The following is a 24,250-nucleotide window of genomic DNA, read 5'->3' on the forward strand; positions in this document are numbered from 1 at the left end:
AAAAAAATATTTATATAAAATTATTAAAACTAATTTTTAAAAAAAAAAAAAAATTTGTGGTATTAAGGTATTAATCTTTCGGATTTTTATTTTTAATTTTTAGTGGCAGTATTTTTATTAAAACTTTAATAAGAAAATCAAAGTACTTTTTCTATCGGAAAGATTTCTTTAAAAAAGTAATATAAAATAAAATATTAAAATATAAATTTTATTTAGCGTCTATCTATTTTTTTTAATTTAAATGATAATATTTTAATACTATATTTATGTTTTCTATATAATACAATTGAAATAGCCACTAATGCAGAAACAAAAACACAGGGAACTACCACAGCGACTGGAATTAACCAATTATTTTTTTTTCCATTTGAACATTCAGATTTAAATCCTGGTGTAATTAGCAAACTAAAATCTAATAAGAAAAATTTTATTAGTATATAAAAATTAATATTTCTAAAAAAAAAATAAAAAATATTTACCTGGATCAATTAAACATGAATATTGGCAATGTGGTAAATTTAATGAAACTATAACATTTAATTCTCCATTACTATTTTTAGTTTGATTTATAAAACTTGACATAAAAGTTGCTCTGCCATCTGAAACGACTTGATTAATAAATCTTCCCACTAACTGACGTGAGTTTTTACTAATGCTAATATAGTTTGTATCTTTTTGGTTATCTGCATTTGATGTATCAATTGAAACTTCTTTTTCGTTACATGTATCATCACTATTTTGTTGGTTTGAAGAGGTACCTGAAATAAATGATAATAAAAGAGTATTTAAAGAATTTTGATACTGGTAATTTGAAATATTTACTGAAATTTTAATTGCTTCTTTTGGTACCATAAAATTAACTGTTCCAAATTGAAATTCTTTATCTTGCTTAACCTCTTCGATAATATATGTTATTTTTGAAATTTCATCAATTTTTTGTTCAAATGTAAAAATGTTACTATCTTGTTCTTGATCTAAAAATACCCAATTCTCTTCTAATGAATGATTTTGAACTATTGAACCATCAATTGATATTTCCTTTAATGAAGCAACTCCAATTTTATAAACTGTTTCTTTGCTATTCATTTTTGCTCCACCAGTTTTAGTATCGACGGTAGTGTTAACAAATGGTGCTGAAATTGCTAATTCTTTTTTAACAGAGCAGTCGAAACCCGTCCAATCACCAAGGCACTCGCATGAACCAGATGTCGCATTACATAAACCGTTTGAAATATTTGTGCAATTATTTGGACATTGTTTAATTGGATTATAAAAATTAAAAATACCAATACCAGTAAAACTAATGTTATATTTTGAATTTGTGACTTTAATATTTTGAGTACCCATACCTGGGCCTAATAAACATTGAATCTCGGTATTACTTTTTGAGTTAACTTGACAATTTTGTGAACCAATTATTACTGTGTATTCTGATGTTGTATCTGGGAATAAACCGTATAATGTAACACTACCACCATCCACAGAGCACGGTATAACAGATGTGACATAATGTGATGGAATTGAACAATTTGAACCTGTATAATTTGGTAAGCATTTACATTTGCCATTTACTTCATTACATGCACCATTCAGACATGTTTCTTTGCATACATAACCCGAACAATCAAACAATGCCCTATCAGCGTCACAATGGCAAACCCCTTCTACACAAGTACCTGCATTTGAACAACTACTTGGACACAAAGGTTCTACTACACATACACCCCCGACCAACTTGAAACCTTTATTACAAATACAAGTACCATTAGCAAGACAATATTGATTTTCCCCGCACATTATATTTTCTCCACACATTATATTTTCACTACTCATATCTATATACATCTCTTCCAATAGCGGTTGTGGTACTTTAATTCCAAGACCATTATCATCAATAGTTACAATTGCTTTAACACTTGTTTTTGTGAAATCTAAAGTAATTGGAACTTGGCAAAAAATACTTGAAAATGTGGAGGATAATATTAAACAATCAAAACCATCTAGAGTTACTTTAATTGAAGTTTTATTATAACTAAAAAAAGAACCTTTGAATTCTAAATGACCTTGAGCTTGACTTGGGATAATATTCGTAAAAATTGGTTTCTTTGAAAAAGGTGATAGCTTAAATGTTTGAGTAGATGAACCGTCGGTTGCTAATGCTATAAAAGTTACATCCAATGTTTCTGGTACAGAAGATAGGATCATTGGTACTTTAAAAATCTTTGAACGCTGAACAAGTTTAATTTGAAGATTATTATATGGTGAGGGTAAGATAATATCTTGAACAGATAAACCAACATCTTTACCATGAATATATAACACTGGAGAGTAGTAAATAATAAATTTTTAAAATTAATAAACATGTTTGAACTTTGTAATAAAAATATTGAAAAATTTTAAATAAACTTACTTTCTTCACTTGAATTATACCAAAGATTGGGGATAATAGTTGTACAGGGCGGGATAGGATTTAAGTTTGTAAATTTATTATTACTAAAAGCATAAGAAATTGGTGTAAAATAGCAAACAAAACAACTAGGTAGAGGACCCTCCAATTGATTATTTTGAATACGTAGATCTTTAATGTGACAAAAACTTTCATCGAGAGTACCTGTAAGAGAATTATAGGACAAATCTAAAGATTCTAATCTACTAAGTTGGCTTAATCTCCATGTTGAAATATCTAAACCAATTGAATCATAAGATAGTACTAAGGAGGTAAGTTTTGGAGAGTTATTGACAAAATCTCTTGGATCTGAAAGAAAACCACTGCTTATTGAAAGTGATTCTAAATTTGGATGTGGTAAAAAAGGAATTTCATTGTTTACATGAAAACCACCTGTATCACGAAAATTCATAACTTTTAATTTTTTTAAATTTGATAAATCGATTTTAGTTGATTTGGGATTATATTGTGCTCTTGATCCACTAGAAAAAAGAAAACTATTAATATTTATTATTATCATTAAAAAATTGAAAAATAACTATACTTTACATTTGCTCAAAGATATTATCGTCAGGAATTTGAGAAAAAGGTGGGAAATCGGATAGTCCAGTTACATAATAAATGTCTAAAATTCTTACTTTTCTGTATGATAATAGATTGGTGTAATCGTATGGTTTATTGGTAATAAATCTTAGAGAACTGATTGCCATTAATTCACTTATTGGTGGTAAATTATTTGATGTAAAATAACAAATTATTGGAAATTGAACTGCACCCAGTGATAAAAGATCATTATTTAATATGATAGAACTTGTTGATACTTTGTTTACACTAACTTCATAAGCACTTTAAAATGATTAAAAAAAAAAATATTAATATAAAAAAGAAAAATAATTATTATTTTAATTATAATTATTAATATTTACAAAGAATTTAAAGTTTTAATTTTTGAGAAATCTAATTGAAATGCAAGATTTGGTTCTTCAATACTTGTAAAACTGATATCTTTAAGTGAAGTTGAAACTGGATTTAAAAATAACTGACCCATTGAAGTACCCAAACAACCAGAACAACCAATTGAAGTTAATTTTGGATAAATTGGTAATAATATATCCTTATCAAAATATGATCTAGTTACATATAAACTCTCTAAAAAATTCATACAAGATATATCTGTTGGTTTAATTTCGTAGGTTGATGATTGAATTATTTGTCTATAATAAAAAATTAAAAAAAATTAAAAGTTAATAATAAACACATAAATAAAAAAATAAAATAAGGCATGATATTAACATTGCTTTTACAAAGTATTGCGAAGTATCTTCTTGAAGTATATTACATGTTATTCCTGATATTGTACATAAATTTGATGGAAGATTGGTTACACCAATTAAGTTTAAAAAAGTGCTAAGACATGTTGCTGTTTCATTATTTGTAAATAAAGAAAATAAAAATTAATATAAAAAAAAAAAAAAAAATTATTTATATGTGTTTAATATATATATATTAAACAAAAAATGTAAAAATTGATTGATTAATGATGTTATGGAATGAAGTTAAATACCTTGGTCAGCGGGTAATATTTGCGAATTGACATATATTATAAAATTTAAAAAAATTAAAAAAAATTTGTATATTATCATTTTGGTTTACAATGTATTTATACAATATTTAAAATAATTTTATTATTTTTCGATTCGAAAAAAAAACAAAATTATAAATAATTTAAAAAAAAAACCAATCATTTTCTCAAAACCACTCTGCACAAATTCTAAAAAAAAAAAAAGATTTTTATTTTTTTATTTTTTATTTTTTTAATTTTAATTTTTTTAATTTTAATTTTTTTTTTTTTTTTTTATAAACCATAATTTAATAACCATATAAGCTAAATTAAAATGAAATTACTATTATTATTAGTGTGTATTTTAATTTTAAATTTTGATGCATTCATAAACTGTCAAAATTTATATGCAAATTTTATACCATATCAGAGTAATGGGTGTACCAACGAAATTGAAGGCATCGGATTTTCATTTGTAGCTACCACAGATGAGTGTTACAGCAAAGTTGGGAGATCATTAAACGATGTTTTTAATAGCAATAGCGAAGACGACTTTTCAAGCACTGAGAGCAGCAGTAGTGACAGTATCGAGTCATCATGGTTTATAGTTATTGATGCATTACGTGTAGGAGTTGCCGAATATGATAACGATAATTCAACATGCACTGGTAATTTTGTAAATGCAACCTCAATTAAAAACGGAACATGTTTATCAACACCAAACTTTATTCCATTCATCGGACTAATTAATAATCAAAATACCTTAACTCAACAATTTTCGTTAGTTACCATCTCAAAAGAACCATACTATCCAGATAATGTTCAAGTTTATTCAATTTTTGATAACCAGAGTTCAGACTGTGACCTCCAAAACTTATCATATTCAGTTTATTTTTCAACAAATTTAAATATATCACTTAAAAATAATAATAATAATCAATTTTTCCAAACTCAATGTAAAAATGGAATTGCAACAAATAATTTATGTAACTCTTCATCAAATTGTAATCAAATAGTTATACCTGACGCATGTGATTTTAATAATGACTATGGCTTTGACCAAATTTATTGTACCTCTCAATAAAAATAATAAAAATAAAAATAAAAATAAAAATAAAAGTAAAAATAAAAATAAAAATAAAAATAAAAATAAAAAAACTATATAGGTTTTAATTTTTTAAAGGAAATAAATAAACAATTAAATATAAAATTATATTATTATTTTAATTATTTATTATAAAAAATAATTATTCATATTTTCTATTTTTTTTATTTATTATTATCTTTTTTTTTTTTTTTGAAATATTTTGTACAACATGGTAAAAAAGTTAAATATAATAATCATATTTTCATATTATTTGGGTTTGTTCCCCCAAGTAATTATAAAATCATTTTAAAATAATAAAATAAAAAAAGGTAGTTTTATAATAAAAGGAAAAAAAAAGGTTTTTATATTTTAATTAAAAAAAAAAAAAAAAAAAAAAATTAAAAAAATAAAAATTTTTAAAATAAAAATTAATTATTATAACAATTGTTTTTGTTGATATAAGTAAATTTAATTTAACTTTTAATCTTAAAATCAAATTATTTGTAAAAACCGTTTAAAAAACATGTCATTTGTTGTTGCATTTACGTTATATTACCAATATATTCGATATGTTAATAGATATAAGAATTATTATAATAAAAAAAATTAAAAATAAAAAAATTAAAAGTGTTTTTTGTTAAAATCCTTTTATTAATAAAATAGGATAAGTTTTAAAAATGGTGTTTAGTTGTGGTTGGGTTATATTTATTTTATATGTGGGAGGGTGTGTGTGGATATGTTTGGATTTGTGTGTGGTATCTATTATTTTAATAAAAAACAAAATAATAATAAAATTATTTTATCCTAATAATGTGTAAATATAAGATTATTGTTGTTAAAGTACAATCACTAATAAAATAAACAATTAAGTTAAAACATTATCATTTATGCTGTTATATTTTTATTTTATTTTATTTTTTTTTGTTTTTTTTGGGGTAAAATAAATTTATTATATTTTGTTGTTGGTTTTTGATTTTCATTTGAAAAATAATGATAACTTTTTTGATAATATTTAATTAATTAGTAAACGATGATCAATTATAATAAAAGAATAACTAGCCAATAACTACACTTTTCACACCATTAACACTCAACCTTATATATATTTTAAAAAAAAAAATAAATAAAAAAAAATTAAATTTTAACTTATCACACATAACCTAATAATCTCGGTAATATAGTGGATAGAGTATTTCTTTATTTTAGTCCATTTTTTATAATAATCGGGTTTTATTATCATACTTTTTAAAATTATTGATATTATGGATTTTTTTCAAAATAATTAAATATTATAAATAATGAAACTAATGACATAAAAAAAAGTATAAAAGAAAAATAAAAAAAAATTTATAATCATTCAATCAAATATTCAATTATTTAATTAAATAAAATATATTTTATATTTATTATTTATTTATTTATTTATTTATGTTTTTAATATAGTTTTCAATAATTTACTATTTATTATATATTATTTATTTATTTATCTATCACTATTTATTTTTTAACTAATCAGTTATAATAAAAATTTAATAAAAAAAAAAAAATGAAAGTTTTAAGTCTTCTTTTAGTAGTCTTTTTATTATTTAGTATTATTTTAGCCCAAGACTCATCAGCTGCTAGTAGCCAATCAAGCGGTGCTATCATTGATTCATCAGCATCTGAAAATAATTCAACTGATTCAAGTGCCTCTGCAAGTGGTAGTGGTAGTTTATCATCATCATCATCATTTGACTCTAGTGCATCAAATAGTGGTTCAAATAGTGCCAGTGGTAGTTTTTCATCATCATCATTAGATTCAAGTGCTTCATCAAATAGTGGTTCAAATAGTGCTGGTTCATCATCATCATTTGATTCAAGTGCTTCATCAAACTCTGGTTCAAACAGTGCCTCATCCACTGATTCATCTGCCTCATCAAACTCTGGCTCAAACAGTGCATCATCAACTGATTCATCTGCATCAAACTCTGGTTCAAACAGTGCCTCATCAACTGACTCATCTGCCTCATCAAACTCTGGTTCAAATAGTGCCTCATCCACTGACTCATCTGCCTCAGGTTCATCTGCTTCATCTACTGACTCATCTGCATCAAACTCTGGTTCAAATAGTGCCTCATCAACTGATTCATCTGCCTCAGGCTCATCTACTTCATCAACTGATTCATCTGCCTCAGGCTCATCTACTTCATCAACTGATTCATCTGCTTCAGGCTCATCCACTTCATCCACTGACTCATCTGCCTCAGGTTCATCTGCTTCATCTACTGATTCATCTGCCTCTGGTTCATCTGCCTCATCTACTGATTCATCATCAAACTCTGGTTCAAACAGTGCCTCATCAACTGATTCATCTGCCTCTGGTTCATCTGCTTCATCAACTGATTCATCTGCCTCTGGTTCATCTGCTTCATCAACTGATTCATCTGCCTCATCAACTGACTCATCATCAAACTCTGGTTCAAGCAGTGCTTCATCAACTGATTCATCTGCTTCAGGTTCAGAAGGTTCATCATCAGAAGGTTCATCATCAGATGGCAATGTTAAATGTTTCTCACATCACAATACTCTCTCTGTTAGCAGCTTAAACGAAACCATTGAATGTAAAGGTCGTGGTGAAACTAGATGTATCTCTGAAAGTGGTTACTTATGTGCTACAGCTGGTCGTGAAAACCGTCGTACTCAAATCGAATGTTCAGCCAACACCTACATTAGATGCACTGGTGACTACATTAGATGTTCAGTTGGTAACACTGAATGTGCTATTCGTGATGGTGATTTAAAGATTACTGAATCACCAAAATACCCACCACACTGGAACAAACATTAAAATTGTTTATTTCATCTCCTTTATTATAGTGTAATCTCGATTAATTCTTTTTAAAGTGATTCATGTATTAATAATAGTAAATTAAAAAAAAAAAACATAATTAATAATAACAATAATAACATAATCAATTATTATTTATATTATATTATGATATTTATTATGTATATTCCTTTATATATTTATTTAACAAAATTTTTAAATAAATCAATTAGTTTTTAAAAAAAAAAAAAAAATAGTTTTACTTTTATTTATTTTATTGATATGTTTTATAATTTTGATATTAAAGACTTTGAAAAATTTAACATTGACTTTTGAATATTCTTTTGATTTTTATTGTCGAAAAATAAAAAACTGTCACTTGCACCACTATAATGTAAATGAAAATCTGTACTAAACTTAACCAATTTTATAGCTGATTCAAATTCTTCCTTTCTGTTATCTAAACATAAATTTATAAAATAAAAATGATCCAATAAATTTGGTTTAATATAATGAACTAATGGTACCATTTTAATACTATTATTTTGATCCCATGGGTCAACGATTGAAACAGAATCTTTATTATTTATATTATTATTATAACCATTATTACTATTATTATTTATATTATTATTAATATTATTATTTATACTATTATTAAAATTACAATTACTATTTACATTATTTACATTGATATTATTATTTATGTTACATAAATTATTATTTTCATTATTATTACTATTACTATTTAAAAAATGATTATTATTATTATTATTTAATTTGTTATTATAAATTAAAAAACCCAATCTTTTAACTTTTTCAATTAATCTTTGATTCATTAATCTTTGAACACCAATGATGGTAGTGTAATGGTGATCTTCTGCATATTTAAATAACCATATTAATAATGCTTCATAAATTAAATTCCTTCTATAATCTGGGTGAACGCAAACACGATTAAAATCTATAATTCTTTGGTTATATCTATCTATTTTTATTTTATTTTGGCTAACCTCTTCTGTTTTAAATTCACTATAAAAATTAAATTTAATTAATATAATTATTATAGCCTTTAAGTTATTATTACTATTATTATCACCATAATCATCACCTATACTATTATTGTTATTATTATTTATGATTATTTATAATATATACCCTTTAATATTTTCGAATGTGATTCTTCCAACTGCAATTAATTTATTATTATGTTTTATTATTGCATATTTTGATTGGTCATCATAACTATCCAATTGAATTTTATTTTTATTTTTATTATTATTTGTGCATAAACATATTAGTTTTGAAATTTCATCTGTTAATTCTTCTTCGATATTCAAATCGAAATTATAATATTTATAACTATACATTTATTTTGATTTACAATTAAGCAATATATTATTTATTTAATGTATTGTGTTTGTAATAAATTTAAACTTTGAAAAAATAATTAAAAAAAAAAAAATTTTAAAAAATTTTAAAAAAATAAAAAAGTGTTGTTGATTTTTCAATGCACTGGTTGGGTGAGAGTATGATTAGGGTGTATATTATATATAATCTATAAAATAATGTGGTAAAATATTAAATCCCAAACCGAAAATAAATATTAAAATTTTAAAAAAAAAATAATTTAAAATAATTAAAAAAAAAAAAAAAGATATTTTTTAAAATACCTTTTCGTAAAAACATGTTTTAAACCCCCATTTTAAAATAATTATTATTTTATATTTCAGTGATTTAAAAAATATGGGATTCAAATAAACATAAAATAAAAAGAAATAGTGTATTTTTATATATTATAAAGCTATTATTATTTATCATTGAAATTTATTAATTATCTTTTGGCTGGAGCACCACCACCTTGAGCACCACCCCCTTGTTGTTGTGGTGGTGGGGCAATTAAATTTACAAGCATGACTAAAAAGATTGGTAATAAGTAGTACCACTAAAATTTTAAATAAAAAGATATATTAATATTTATATGTTAAAAAATAAATAAAATGTTAATAGCTTACATATTTTCCAATGAATGATTGATTTTCTTCTTTTTCTTTTTCTTCTTTCTTTTCTTTTTCTAATTTTGGTTCATCATTTGCCATTTTTAAAACATCTTCAGAGAATTCAATACGAACATAAATTGGATCAACTGCACCTGTTTTTTTATTTGGAACGACTGGTGTTGTTTTTTTTAATTGATAATTGCTTGCTAAAACATTAAAATTATTAGAATCCAAATTAATCTTTAAAAATTCATATTGTAATGATGAGTCATTTAATGAGCTTTTTGGTAATGATGAAAATGTTAAACTATTTGGTTGTCTATCTGAAAATACTGTAGTTTTAAATAAATCACCAGATTTAAAATAATACTAAATAAAAAAATAACATTAATTATTATTATTATTATTATTATTATTATTATTATTATTATTATTATTATTATTATTATTATTATTATTATTATTATTATTATTATTATTATGAAAAAGATATGTTGTTAATAATGTTGTGATAGTTTAAAATATTTTGAAATATAGAGTAATAATTACGTTTCTATTTTCTTTTGATAATGGCTGTGTACATTTAATTGAAAATGCTTTTCTATTTCTAACAGAGTCAACGAATGAAATTGATTCAGTTGAATGTGGAATTAATTTTGGTTTAAATACAACTGTACATGGTAATGCTTTATCTTCATTATGGTACATGGTAAATTCAATATCTTTAGTTGAATGTAAATTACTGACACTTATACTATTGACATTATTATTATTATTTATAATAAATATTATTAAAAATATTATTAATATTCTATTTATCATTATTATATTGTTGTTGTTGTTGTTGTTTTGTTAATCTAAATTAAATTAGTTAATGAACTTTTATTTTTTTTATTTTTTTTTGAAAATAATGAAAATGATAAAAAATTAAAAAAAATTAAAAAAAAAAAAAAAAAAAAATTTTTTAAAATTTTGGAATTATTATTACTTTTTTTATTTTTGATTTAAAATAGGCTTTTTTCTATTTTTTAAATAATTTAATAATTATCATCGATATGTAAACAAAAGAAATACTCCTACATCCAATAATAGTGGTTAAACACGCCCAAACCAGTGATGGCTTGAAAATATTTGTATTATGTAAAGAGTGTTCCCAAGATATTATTTTAGATGGCTATCTACGAAATGCAACCCAACTCAACATTTTAAACGTTCATATGGATTTATTCAAACCAATTACAGCTAAAATGTTACCAAATCAATATAGATATCTTCAAATTAAATGTGACTATAAATTCTGAAATAATATATTAACAAATAATAATTTTTTTCTAAAATTTAAATAAAAACTAATCAAAAGAAAACAAAAATAATGCTATACGTAGAATTATTATATTGCCTTTAGATTCCAATGGTAACCTTACGCATATTGAAATTTAAATATTAAATAAAATAAGTTAAATTAAACTTTTAAAAAAAATAATCCCCAAAAAAATTAAAGAAAAAAAAATTTTTAAAGATTTTATAATTAATTTTTAAAGATAATAAAATGGTATTAATACCATTATTTATTTAATTTATTGATTTTATTGATTTTTATACTATTAGCCACTCTTTGTAAAGAGTGTTTCCAGCTCTACCACGGGGAGGTTAGTATATTAGAGCCGAGCGTTTAATTATTTATACCTTCAGGCGGTATAAATAATTAAACAGCATATTGAAAATTTGTGGTTAATTATGTATACCACCACGCAGTATACACAACCAACCATCACATTGAAAATTTGGTAAATTTCAAAAACATAGATACCAAGCGGGCCCAACTCAGTATCTATGTAATCAAAATACCAAATGGGAGTTGATTGTATGATTTATATTTCTTGATATTTTTGAATGTTTCATATTATTTTTTTTTGCTAATAAATACTTGATATTTAGTATGATCTATATTACTTGATATTCTGTATGATCTATATTACTTGATATTTTTTAAATGCTAAATAATATTTGAGATTTTTTTATGATCCATATTACTTGTTATATTTTATATGATAAATAATATTTGATATTTTTTATGATCTATATTACTTGATATTTATATAATATCCAGATTACTAGATATATTTAATTATCCATAAAAATAATCATTATATTCAATAAAAAAACAAAAGATCGTTGATTGAAAACTTGGTTGACTGTTAAAAAATATTTTATATTTTTTAATGATAAATTATGCTTGAAATTTTTTAATGCTAAATAATATTCGATATTTTTACATGCCAAATAATAATTGATATTTTGTATGATCCATAATATAATACTTGATATTTTATTTTTGAATGTTACATAATACTGGATATTTTTTATTGCTAAATAATGCTTGATATTTTTATTGCTAAAAAATATCAAATATTTTTTTATGATCTATATTACTTGATTTTTTTTATGATGCATATTACTTGATATTTTTTAATTATCCATAATACTTTCCTCATAATCATTACCTTTAATAAAAAACAAAAAATAGTTGTTTGAAAAATTGTTTGAATATTATATAATATTTTATATTTCTTAATGATACTTGAAATTTTTAAATTCTAAATAATATTTTTATTTTTTAATTCTAAAAAATACATGATATTTTATTTTTGAATGTTAAATAATACTTGATAATTTTTATTACTAAATAATATTTGATATTTTTTTATGATCTATATTATTTGATATTTTTTTATGATCTATATTACTTGATATTTTTTAATTCCAAATATTACTTGATATTTTTGTATGATCAACATTACTTGATATTTTTAATAATCCATAATACTTACCTTATAACCATTACATTCAATAAAAAAAAAAGATAGTTGATTGAAAACTTTATTGAATATTATAAAATATTTTATATTTTTTAATGATACATAATAAATAATGCTTGAAATTTTTTATTGCTAAATAATATTTTATATCTTTTAATGCTAAATTATACCTGATAATTTTTTATGATCCACATTACTTGATATTTTTTAATGCTACCTTATAATCATTATACAATTATCTTGATGTTCTTGAATGATGAAAATGAAAAATGAAAATAAATTTTGTAAAATTATTTTCTTTAAATACTTTTTAGTTTTATGGAATAAAAATAAATAAAAAAAAATTGAAATTGAAATTAAATAAATAATCTATAACTATTTCCTAATTTATTTTAAACATCAATCAATAAAAAAAATTAAAAAAAAATTAAAAAAAAAAAAAAATTATTTAATTTTTTAAAAAAAAATACTTAATTTAAAAAATAGTGGGGTGATTCCCAAAAAAAAAAATTTTTATTATAATTAATTAAACATATTTCCTTTTTAGTATAAAAATTATACAATTATATTATTTTATTATAAATCTTTTTATAAAATAAAGTGGAAAAGGAATAAAGTAAGGATTTCGATGTTCGTTATATGATAATAAAATTTGTATATGAAACCACGAATGGATTGTAATCATTAAAAAAAAAAATAATAAAAAAATAAATAAAAAAATAAAAAAAATAAAAAAAAAAATTAAAATTAAAAAATAAAAAATTTTTTCATCACATTTTTATACACATCAAAAAATCTTTCTTCTTTTATTAATAATGTTGTATTCTTTAATGAATTCACTAAAATGAGAAAAAATACATGAAAAAAACGCTGATATCATATAAATAAATATAGTATAATATAATAAAAATGAAATATCACATATCATCAGAGATTTTGATATTGATGTCACGGAATATATTCAAAAATATTTAATAAATTAAAAAAACTTGTAAAATAAATTTTTTTAAAAGTAAAACTACCATCTAATTTTATTTTACTTTTTTTATTGTAATTTAATAACATGTCTAAATCTTGCATCACCAATATTATCTAAAGCCTCTCTAGCTTGTTCTAATGGGAATGATTTGACCATTGGTTTGACATTATTGTTTTTAGCGAAAACTAGAGTGTCATGGAGGTCCTGTATATTTAAAATTAATTATTAATAAAACAGTAATATATATATCAATTAAATAATAACAATATAATAATACTTACACGAGAATCACCTGAAGCCCAACCAACAATGGATTTATTACCGCCAATTAATGTACCGGCATTGGCATTGAATGGTTCTGGTAAAAGTGCAAGTAATACTAATTTACCATTGATGCCTAATGATTCTAACATTCCTTGAATGTTTTGTGCATTTGGAGCGGTGACTAAAATACATTTAACTGAACCAATCTTTTTCATTTCGTCGATATAATCTTTGGACATATCGACATAATGAGCAGCTCCTAATTCTTTAGCTAATTCTTTCTTACCACTACCACCTGACATTGCAATAACTTCATAACCCATCTTTTTAACAAATTGAATACCTAAATGACCTAAACCACCAATACCTTGAACACCGACCAATGATCCTGACTTAATATTTAAGTTTCTAAATGAATTGTATACAGTAATACCTGCACATAATAATGGAGCTGATTCAATTGGATCCATACCCTCTGGGACAAATACCAAAGCATCTTCAGGACATGTCATATACTCTGCATAACCACCGTCATAATGAATACCACAAACCATTGAATGTGTGCAAAAAATCCATTGATCTTCACGACAATTATCACATGTACCACATCCATTTTCTCCTCTACCTCCATACCAACCAACACCTACAAGTTTACCCAATTCAAATCTAGTAGCATCTACACCATCTCCTAATTTATCGATAACACCAATAACTTCATGACCTGGTGTTCTTGGGAATGGGTTACCAAAGGCTCCTATTTTTGTTTTAAAAAAATAATTAATATTTAAAAAAATAGAAAAATAATAAAAATAATACAGAAAATACATACCACTTTTAACTACAAAATCTGAATGGCATACACCGCAACTATGTACCTTAATTCTAACCCAACCTTTTGCTGGTTCTGGGATTGGTTTTTCAACGATTTCAAGTTGACCATTTTTTTCTTTAAATACAGCCGCTTTCATTGTTGACATTATTATTTTTTCTTTTTTTTATTTATTAAAAAGATTATTTGAAATAATTAATATATATTTGTAAATATAAAAGTTTTTAAAAAAAATTATAAAATTTTTTTCAATTTATACTTTTTTTTTTTTGATTGGATATTTAAAAAATAAAACCCATAATGGTTGCACATCGACTCTGGAATTTGGATGTATTTCGTAATTTTTTATTTTATTTTTTTAAAAATGGGACATTTTTTATTGCAATGCGAAAGGATAAAAACGATTTAATATGAAAATGCAAAAATTAATTATGAAAAAAGAATGAACATTTTTCATCAAAAAGAACCAAAAGGAACTTTTTTTTGAAAATTTTTAATTTTTTTAAAAAAAATTATTTTTTTATATTTTTTTATTTTTTTATTTTTTAAATAAAACCATTCATTATGTTTATAAAAAAACCATTCAACTTAATCAATAAAATTAATAACAATTACATTTCTTTTTATTTTAAAAAGAACTATTGTAGTAATAATTATCAGAATGATTTAATTAAAGAATTTCCAAAAATCGAAATAATTTATGAAAGCGATAATAACCAACAACAACAACAACAACAACAACAACCATTATACTATAGATTAAAAAAAGAAAAAGAAGTAGAACCACAAAGAATCGGTTGTAATCCCTTAAAAGTATTTATTCATTAATTTTAACACACATACACAAAAAAAAAAAAAGTAAAAAAAAAATCATTTTGGGTAAACCGAACAAATTTTTAAATGAAATACTAAATTTTATTTTAATAACTTTTATAGAGATTAGACAAAGAATTAACTAGACCAATTAAACAACTGTTAATGATTGATAATGGCAATAATAATAGTAATAATAGCAATATAAATAATTGTGATACAATTAATTTAATTAAAGAAATTAGAAAATTAAAATTAAATATCGATATAAATACAGTAATTTTAAATAACCATAATATAAACAGTAATACTTTAATAAGCGATGTAGTTAACGAATTACCAAAAACACCAGTTATTGTTGGTTTATCAAATGAATCTTCAAATAAAATTTTAGAATTTTTAGAAAAAGAATCAAATCCATTATTCCCATTTGTAAGTATTATAAAAATAGTAACATTAATAACCCCAATATCTTTACTGACACATATCTATCATTTAAGACTATTTTAAATTTAGATTCAAATAAAGAAATTAAAAAACTTCGAAACTTGACCGATATCTATATATTAAAGGATAGCAAAAAAGATAATAGTAATAATAATAACAACATCTATAGTAACAATAGCAATATCAGACAAGTAATTTCATCAGACAACTTTAATCATTCGACTTTAAACATTTTAGAAAAAGAAATAGAATAAATTAATTTATTAAACTAAGAAAAAAAAAAAAGAAAAAAATTATTTAAAAATCTAAATTTTAGTTTTTATTTATTCTTTCATTTATTTTATAACTATTTAATCTTGATTCTGGTAAAAATGAAATGACATATCTAAATCTTGCTTTGTCAATATTTTCCAAAGCTTCAGCTGCTTTTTCTAATGGGAATACTTTTACCATTGGCTTGATATCATTTAATCTGGCAAAGTGAATAGTGTCTGTAGAGTCACGCGAATCACCAGAGGCCCAGCCCATAACACATTTAGATCCATCGATTAATTTAATCGATGATGCACTAAAGTCTTCGGGGAATGCTGCTGTTACAACTACTTTTCCATTTACACCTAGACAATCAATCAAACCAGGAAGTGCCGAGGCAGAAGGAGCTGTGCAGATAATACATTTAACTGAACCGATTTTTTGAATTTTTTCTACACAATCTTTACTTGACATGTCGACATAATGGTTTGCACCTAATTGCATGGCTAGCTCTCTTTTATGGTTGCCATATGACATTGCAATAACTTCATAACCCATCTTACGACAAAATTGAATTCCTAAATGACCCAAACCACCAATACCTTGAACACCGACCAATGCACCTGCTTTAATGTATTGATTTCTAAAGCCGTTAAAGACTGTAACACCGGCACATAATAATGGAGCTGTCTCTACTGGATCCATTCCATCCGGTATAACTACCAATGCATCTTCGGGACATGTCATATACTCTGCATAACCACCATCATAGTGCAAACCACAATTGGTTTGATGTTTACAATGGATCCATTGATCTTCCAAACATGATCTACACTTTGTACAATGATTGCCACCAAACCAACCTACTCCGACTACCATACCAATCTTGAATCTCTCTGTATCTATACCTTCACCCATCTTTTCAATAGATCCAATGACTTCGTGGCCTGGTACTCTTTGGGATTGTATTAAAACACCACATAACATATCAGTATGACAAATACCACATGAAATAACCTTTAATCTTACCTCTCCCTTTTTTGGCTCTGGGATTGGCAATTCTATTAACTCTAATTTCGAACCTTTAGATTTATATGCAACAGCTTTCATTTTTGATGTCATTCTTAGGAAATAATAAAAAAAATATAATAAAACAAATATAAATTTGTATTTGTATTAAAACAAAAGAAAAAATGAAAATGAAAATAAAAATAAATTTAAAATAGAAAATAAAAAAATTTAATTTAATTGGTGGGTTAATTTTTTTTTCAAAAAGTTATAAAATCGATATGGGGGTAGGGGTTATTAAATTTAATTAATTTTCATACTTTTTTCTTTAAAAAGAAATCCAAACTTCAAAAAAAGACCGCCCTATATCTCATAAATTAAATCATTTTTGTTACTTCTTGAATCTGTAAAATACTTTTCTCTGGTCAATGTGAATTCAAATTATTAACACAAACAACTATTATTATAATCCTTTTTCATTTTTTTTTTTTTTTTTTGAAATGGTGGTGCTATTGCTTAACCATTTTGATTCATTTAGGTTTAAAATAGATATTATATTGCACCACCCCTTTACAAAATCCAAATCAATCTTGACGTGGAGTAACAGGTGTCTTTTTACGTTAAAAAAATAAAAACAAATTATTTTTTTTTATTTTTAATTTTTTTTTTTAACGAAAAATTAAAAAAAAAAAAAAAAAAAACTCCACAGTTAATCGAAAAAATATATTTTTTTATTATATTAATATTACCTATATACTATTTAAAAAGATATTAATATCTTTATTATCACCATTTCACCATTATACAAATATAACACACTATATATTTTTTTTTATTTTTAAATTTATTTTATAATAATTATTAATTATTTATTTTTTTTATTATTTTTTATTTTATTTTTTTTTAATTTTTAATTTTTTTTTTTTTATTAAAATATCAATTAAATTGTTTATAGTAAATAAATTTCATATCATATATTAAAAGTAATAACAATTATTTTAAAACAAATAAATAAATAATAAAAAATAATATATAAAGCTACAAAATGGAAAAAGGTAATAATTTCAAAAAAAAATATAGATAAAAATGTTTCATTTTAGTTTTTTCATATATAGAGAAAATTTTGTTTTTTATTTTATTTTTAAAAAAAAAAAAAAAAATTTAAATTAATTTAAATAATTAAAAAAAAAAAAAAAATTAATTAGATAATTAATTACTATATTAGTACCAATAGCTTTTGTTATTTTATTTATTTTTATTTTGTTTTTTAATAATATTACTATTGTTTTTTGGAGCATTGTTGGAAAAAAAAAAAACATTCATAGTTTTTTTTTTTTTTGATAACTTTGCAAAATTTTTTTGGAACACACGCCTTTTAAAAGAACAAAATATCTTTTTTTTTTTTTTTTTTTTTTTGTTTTTCTTTTCTTTTCTTCTTTAAAAAATTTACGAAATTAATTTTAAATATTATTACTATTAAATAATAAATAAATATTATAAATATGGTATTTTCACCGATAACTAAATCAAATAATACCAATATAAATAATAATAATAATAATAATAATTTAACAAATAATATAAATATAAATAATAATAACAACGCCAATAATAATAATTTAACTAATAATTTTCAAAATGATACCGTCAATAATAATAATAATAATAACAATAATAAAATAAATATTAATAAAAAAGATAATAATAATATAGATGAAGATAGTTTTATAAATAGGGTTATTCCAAGAAGTAATAGTATTAGTAATGGCGAAATTGGTGGCAGTTGTGTAAATAATATAAATAGAAATGGTGATAATAATAATAGTAGTAATAATAATAATGGTAAAATAATTTTTAATACATTTCATAATGATATAATAACAAATGATCAACAAAACAGTAATAGTAGTAATAATCATATAACAACAACATCATCAACAACAACATCAACAAATGGAACATATAAGGTAGAGGTAAATAATGATTGTAATGGAGGCGGAGATGGTACAGAGATAAAAAAGAATAGAAACATGTTACCACACGAAATTTTAATGACTAGAGTAACATTCAAAATTGAAACACCAATTAATTATGTTAAAGATAATGAAAGTGTTGCGGTTATTGGTGAAGGTCAAGAGATTGGTAATTGGAAAGTTAAAGATGCACCACAGCTAACAAATACAGAAAAAACTGATTCTCATTTAATTTGGACCACAACTTTATTATTCCCAAAGGCAACTAGAATATCTTATAAATATTTAATTTTAAATAATGGACTTTATAATCGTACTACTGCAGAAAGTACAATCGAAAATAATAGCATCACTACAAAAACGGTCAATGGTTATTTAGATGTAAATAAAAAGAAAAAGTGCCTTGTTGAATGGGAGGCATCTAGAGGTCAAAGCAGAACATTAGTTGTCGAGGGTATAGATATGTTTGTTAATGATGGTCTTTTCGGTGTCTTGGAAAGTGGCAGTAAACCATGGATTGGCAGAGGATGGCTCCCAGAAGATGAATATCAATTGCGTGTTCAATTACAAGTTGATGAATCTCCAGTGCAGCTATACGATAATTTCATAGATCCAACTCAATTGGTGCTAAGATTACATGATCCCTTTGGTTTAAGTCAAGAGTTCCCATTACCTTTACATGGTTTCACAGAGCTAGTTCTCCATACACATTCCCCATCAGTATTTGGTTTTTCAATTAGTTTATTACTCCGTGAGAATCAAACCAACGGTGCAAGTACCCCATCATTCGATTGGAGGGTATTGGGTAGAGCCTATATAGGGTCAAAACAATGTAATGACCTCTGGGGCAAAATCTATACACCAATCATTGGGGAAAAACTTTTACCAATTGGGGAATTCCGTTGCAATTATTTAGTCGTCTCACCATTCAATCATCCACAAAATTCTCTATCAAATTTATGGCACTCTTTTGTTGAGCAACCCCAAACACTTATTGGTCATCGTGGTAATGGTAAAAACAATTTTGGTATCAATGCAAATGCTGTAACTGAAAATACAATTCTCTCTTTCTTAACTGCCGCTCAGTTTGGTGCTAAAATGGTAGAGTTTGATTTGCAATTAACCTATGATAGTGTTCCAGTTATATTTCACGATTACGAGATTGAAATCCAAACCACAGAGGGTTTTACAATGAAAGAGGCTATTAATCGTTTAACTTTGGAGCAGTTTTTAAAAGTTAAACCAACTTCAAATAAACGTGACCTTATCTCACATACCTTAAAGCGTATGAAGTCTTTACGTATCTCTAAAAGCACAAGCGACCTTTTATCCCTTGCTCCAACTTTTGACGCATCGCAACACCTTTCATCTTTATTGGACCTAAGCCAAGGTGGTATCGAGCTCTCAGTAAAGCCTGATTCAGTTAGACCATCATCCATTATTCATGACAGATTCTCAACTCTTCAAGATGCTTTTCACTTAGTACCACAAGAAATTGGTTTCATGATTGAAATTAAATATCCAAATTTAGCAATGCAAAATTTAAGAAAATTCAAAGCACCAGAAAGAAATGAGTTTGTTGATATAATTTTAAATGTATGTATTTTTTTTATAATACCCACTTTATATTTTTAAAATAAAATATATCTAATTTTTTTTTTTTATTAATTAGATTGTTTTTAATGAAGTTAAAGATAGAAGAATCGCCTTTCTTACTTTTGACCCAGATATTGCAATTTTGTTAAGAACTAAGCAATTTAGATACCCAGTTTTGTTTTTAATATGTTGCGATACACCAACTTTTTTCGATACCTTTGATCCAGATGTAAATGTTAATGATACAAGATGTAATTCAATTTTAAATGCTGTCACATTCGTTAAAACAGTAAATTTAGATGGTATAGTTTGTGATAGTGAAACCATATTAAATAACCACTCCTATGTTAATTTAGTTCATAACGATAATCTATTGTTATTTACATATGGTAGTAAAAAGTAAGTAGCCAAATTATCAGATATCATATTGATAAAAGGCCCTATAAAATTTATATTAATATTTTTTTCTTTTTTTTTATTTTTTTTTTTAATAGTGTTGATCCAGTCAATGTTAAAATTCAAAAAGAACTAGGTGTAGATGGTATTATTGCAGATAACATAACAAAATTAAATAAGACTGTTCATACAAATACAACCTCCGCTGCTGCTCAATAATATTAAAATAATAACAACAATAATAATAACATAAAGTAATAACAACGCAAATTCACAATATAATCATTTTTTAATATTTCACCCCTTTAATTATATAATCATTTTTATTATTTATAAAATATTTCAATAATTATATCTCTATTTTTTTAAATTTAAAAAATAATAATAATTATTTAAATATTACCTTTTTTTAAAAAAAAAAAAACATACAAATAGTATGATTTTTTTTATTCCCCTTATTCTCTTTTTTTTATTTTTCATTATATAAAAATAGAAATCTGATGATTTAATATCAATATTATCTTTGTATAATAATTCCAATTTAATGTAATACAATCAGTAGATTTTAATTTTATTAATACAAATAAACTATATTTTTATTATTTCTATATTAAAAAAAAAAAAAAATTCCTCAAAGAGGATGATCTTTTTTATAAATATTATTAATATTACTTTTATTTTATTTTTATTTACAATTTACTTATTAATGCGCATAATAGTGTTTATTATTAATATTATTAAACTATTGAGTATTATTTATTTGAATAGATTCTATTTAATAAATAATTTGATTATATGCTAATTGTTTATATATATATATTTAAAAAACTAAACATTTGATTCTGGATTATTTTTGTTATTATCGTTTTTAAATTCTTCGCTTGTAATTGAGTCCATTGGAACTTCACCTGCATTAGTTGGGACTTGTTGTATACTATTTTGGGCGTCTTCAGCTGCATCCTCTACCGAAACTTTCTTTTGTGTTAATAGATCTCTTTTATTATGTAAAATTAGTAACTTTCTTGTTAAAATATCGATTTGTTTATCAAATATAAGAACTGAGGGCCTAACCTTTTCTTCTAAATTTTTAGCGAGTTCTTCTTTAAGTGCTGCTTGTTGTTCCGATAAATTTGCGCCTGATAAAAGTTTTAATTGATTATCAATGCTATAATAAAATATGGTTAAGGGTTGGTAAGTTTTAAACACATAATATATAAATATAAATTGTTTTTTGATTTGAAACTTACAGTTCGATTGTTTTAAATACTTTGTCTCTTTCGGCTTCTAATTCATTTAGTTTACCTGAGGTTTGATTAATACCAAGTGATAAATCAAATTCCATTTTTTCAACTGATTCTACCTCTTGTTTCGATTCTTCTACAGTTTCATTTATAGTCTCTATACTTTCTTGAACTTGTTGTTCATTTTCTTTAGTTGGTAAATAACTTTTAATAAATGCATACATATTTTAGAATTCTATATTTGTTTTTGTAAAATATTTCTATTATTATAAAATTATTATTAAAATTGGGTATAAATATTGTTTAATGTAATTATCTATATGTTTTTTCTATATGTTTTAAAATTAATAAATTTATTTGAAAAAAAAAATATGAATTTATTATTTGTTATGTGAAAAAAAAATAAAAAAAATAAATAAAAATTAAAAAAAAATTTAAAATTTTTTTAAAATAAAAATAATAAATAATAATATATAATTAAAAAATAATAATAATAACTTTTTAAGATTTTATAAAATAACAAAATAATTATTTCAAATAAATGAGAATTTTTTGTCTACGTTGTTTAAAAAAAAAAAAAATAAAAAAAAAATTAAATAAAATAAAATAAAATAAAATTTTTTTTATTTTTTTTTCAAAATTTTTCATAACCTATCCATTGTTTTTTTTATTTATTTTTTGTGTATGATATATTAGTTAATAAAAAGATATAATAAGAAATCAAAATTATTTTAAATATGAAATTTAAATGTAAAAAAAAAAATTTTAATAAACTTTTTTTTTCAAATAAAATATAAAATGCGAACGAGAGCTGATGTGGTTATAGGAATATATTGTAGCTAAAAAAAGTGTAAAATGAATTTTTTCTTTGTTATTTTAAAATAAATTCAGTTTTATCTTACGATATTATTTGAAAATAATTTTATTCATTTTTTTTTAATTAAATTTCAAAGTTTAAAATAACAATAATTTTCATTTCTATTTTTTTTTTTTTTTTTTCATTTCTTGCTTTTTATGTATTGAAATTTAGGTAAATAAATATAGAAAAAATTATATGACCATAATTATTTCTTTCAAATAGTTAATTATTATTTATGTAAGTAAAATGGTGTTATGAATTTTTAATTTAGAAATAATTGTTTTCATTATTAATTTTGTGTTTATATTCTTTTTTTTTGTGTTTTTGTGTGTATAAAAAAATTAATGTGGGGGAAAAGTGCACGGGTAATATATTAATATAGAATTAAAATATTATTTGTGTATGACACAATAAAGATTTTAAAAACCCCAATATTTTTTTTAAGATTATAAGCGCAGAACGAAAAAAAAATTGTTTTATTCCTTTTTATAGGAATGGTTCTTTTTTAATCTAATTTGTAATTTTTTTAATTGAATGAAAAAAATAAAAACAATAAAAAATTGTCATTTTTAGAAATGATTAAAGAAATTAAACAATAATGGCAATAATAATACCAATATAATAAAAATAATTTCAAATTTTATAAAAATAACAATGAATAATAATTACAAATAATTATAATGGGGTGTGTAATTGTTTTTTTTTATTTTTTTATTATTTTTATATAATTGTTTTTTTTTCTTATAACTATCGTTTTTCAATCTTATAATATTAAAACATCTTTCGTTAATTAATTAAATATTAATAAATAAAGTTCGTAAATATTAACATTTTGGATTAAATACCTCAATTATGTATTTTATGGTTAGTAGGC

The 24,250-nt window shown here is 23.0% G+C and overlaps 10 protein-coding genes across 10 annotated transcripts; 4 read left to right on the forward strand and 6 right to left on the reverse strand.

The window, feature by feature from the left end:
* Nucleotides 1–230: 230 nt before the first annotated feature.
* DICPUDRAFT_4714 (uncharacterized protein) lies at nucleotides 231–3,294 on the reverse strand (the record flags this gene model as incomplete). The annotated part of the gene is made up of 4 exons (XM_003291624.1): nucleotides 231–412; nucleotides 480–2,321; nucleotides 2,411–2,928; nucleotides 2,996–3,294. Coding segments are annotated over 4 exons (2,841 nt in total), but the record flags the coding sequence as incomplete, so codon positions are not given.
* A 1,047-nt stretch (nucleotides 3,295–4,341) lies between these two features.
* DICPUDRAFT_156290 (uncharacterized protein) lies at nucleotides 4,342–5,091 on the forward strand (the record flags this gene model as incomplete). The annotated part of the gene is made up of 1 exon (XM_003291619.1): nucleotides 4,342–5,091. The coding sequence occupies one exon, from the start codon at nucleotides 4,342–4,344 to the stop codon at nucleotides 5,089–5,091; it is 750 nt and encodes a 249-aa protein (XP_003291667.1).
* Nucleotides 5,092–6,640: 1,549 nt separating this feature from the next.
* On the forward strand, nucleotides 6,641–7,921 carry DICPUDRAFT_156291 (uncharacterized protein; the record flags this gene model as incomplete). The annotated part of the gene is made up of 1 exon (XM_003291620.1): nucleotides 6,641–7,921. One exon carries the CDS (start codon nucleotides 6,641–6,643, stop codon nucleotides 7,919–7,921), a length of 1,281 nt encoding a protein of 426 aa, XP_003291668.1.
* Nucleotides 7,922–8,187: 266 nt separating this feature from the next.
* Nucleotides 8,188–9,270, reverse strand: DICPUDRAFT_82331 (uncharacterized protein; the record flags this gene model as incomplete). Its single annotated transcript, XM_003291625.1, has 2 exons — nucleotides 8,188–9,016; nucleotides 9,059–9,270. 2 exons carry the CDS (start codon nucleotides 9,268–9,270, stop codon nucleotides 8,188–8,190), a joined length of 1,041 nt encoding a protein of 346 aa, XP_003291673.1.
* Nucleotides 9,271–9,734: 464 nt separating this feature from the next.
* DICPUDRAFT_156293 (uncharacterized protein) lies at nucleotides 9,735–10,722 on the reverse strand (the record flags this gene model as incomplete). The annotated part of the gene is made up of 3 exons (XM_003291626.1): nucleotides 9,735–9,845; nucleotides 9,916–10,269; nucleotides 10,450–10,722. The coding sequence occupies 3 exons, from the start codon at nucleotides 10,720–10,722 to the stop codon at nucleotides 9,735–9,737; spliced, it is 738 nt and encodes a 245-aa protein (XP_003291674.1).
* Nucleotides 10,723–13,764: 3,042 nt separating this feature from the next.
* DICPUDRAFT_39372 (uncharacterized protein) lies at nucleotides 13,765–14,930 on the reverse strand (the record flags this gene model as incomplete). The annotated part of the gene is made up of 3 exons (XM_003291627.1): nucleotides 13,765–13,902; nucleotides 13,980–14,716; nucleotides 14,792–14,930. 3 exons carry the CDS (start codon nucleotides 14,928–14,930, stop codon nucleotides 13,765–13,767), a joined length of 1,014 nt encoding a protein of 337 aa, XP_003291675.1.
* Nucleotides 14,931–15,091: 161 nt separating this feature from the next.
* DICPUDRAFT_82334 (uncharacterized protein) lies at nucleotides 15,092–16,305 on the forward strand (the record flags this gene model as incomplete). Its single annotated transcript, XM_003291621.1, has 4 exons — nucleotides 15,092–15,121; nucleotides 15,428–15,604; nucleotides 15,728–16,036; nucleotides 16,105–16,305. 4 exons carry the CDS (start codon nucleotides 15,092–15,094, stop codon nucleotides 16,303–16,305), a joined length of 717 nt encoding a protein of 238 aa, XP_003291669.1.
* Nucleotides 16,306–16,346: 41 nt separating this feature from the next.
* Nucleotides 16,347–17,423, reverse strand: DICPUDRAFT_92718 (uncharacterized protein). Its single transcript, XM_003291628.1, has one exon. It carries the CDS (start codon nucleotides 17,411–17,413, stop codon nucleotides 16,364–16,366), a length of 1,050 nt encoding a protein of 349 aa, XP_003291676.1. The 5' UTR covers nucleotides 17,414–17,423; the 3' UTR covers nucleotides 16,347–16,363.
* Nucleotides 17,424–18,813: 1,390 nt separating this feature from the next.
* Nucleotides 18,814–21,495, forward strand: DICPUDRAFT_82336 (uncharacterized protein; the record flags this gene model as incomplete). The annotated part of the gene is made up of 3 exons (XM_003291622.1): nucleotides 18,814–20,880; nucleotides 20,957–21,279; nucleotides 21,375–21,495. The coding sequence occupies 3 exons, from the start codon at nucleotides 18,814–18,816 to the stop codon at nucleotides 21,493–21,495; spliced, it is 2,511 nt and encodes an 836-aa protein (XP_003291670.1).
* Nucleotides 21,496–22,104: 609 nt separating this feature from the next.
* DICPUDRAFT_156298 (uncharacterized protein) lies at nucleotides 22,105–22,741 on the reverse strand (the record flags this gene model as incomplete). The annotated part of the gene is made up of 2 exons (XM_003291629.1): nucleotides 22,105–22,441; nucleotides 22,524–22,741. The coding sequence occupies 2 exons, from the start codon at nucleotides 22,739–22,741 to the stop codon at nucleotides 22,105–22,107; spliced, it is 555 nt and encodes a 184-aa protein (XP_003291677.1).
* Nucleotides 22,742–24,250: the final 1,509 nt, after the last annotated feature.

This window comes from Dictyostelium purpureum (assembly GCF_000190715.1).
Source record: "Dictyostelium purpureum unplaced genomic scaffold DICPUscaffold_290, whole genome shotgun sequence".
NCBI lineage: Eukaryota > Evosea > Eumycetozoa > Dictyosteliales > Dictyosteliaceae > Dictyostelium > Dictyostelium purpureum.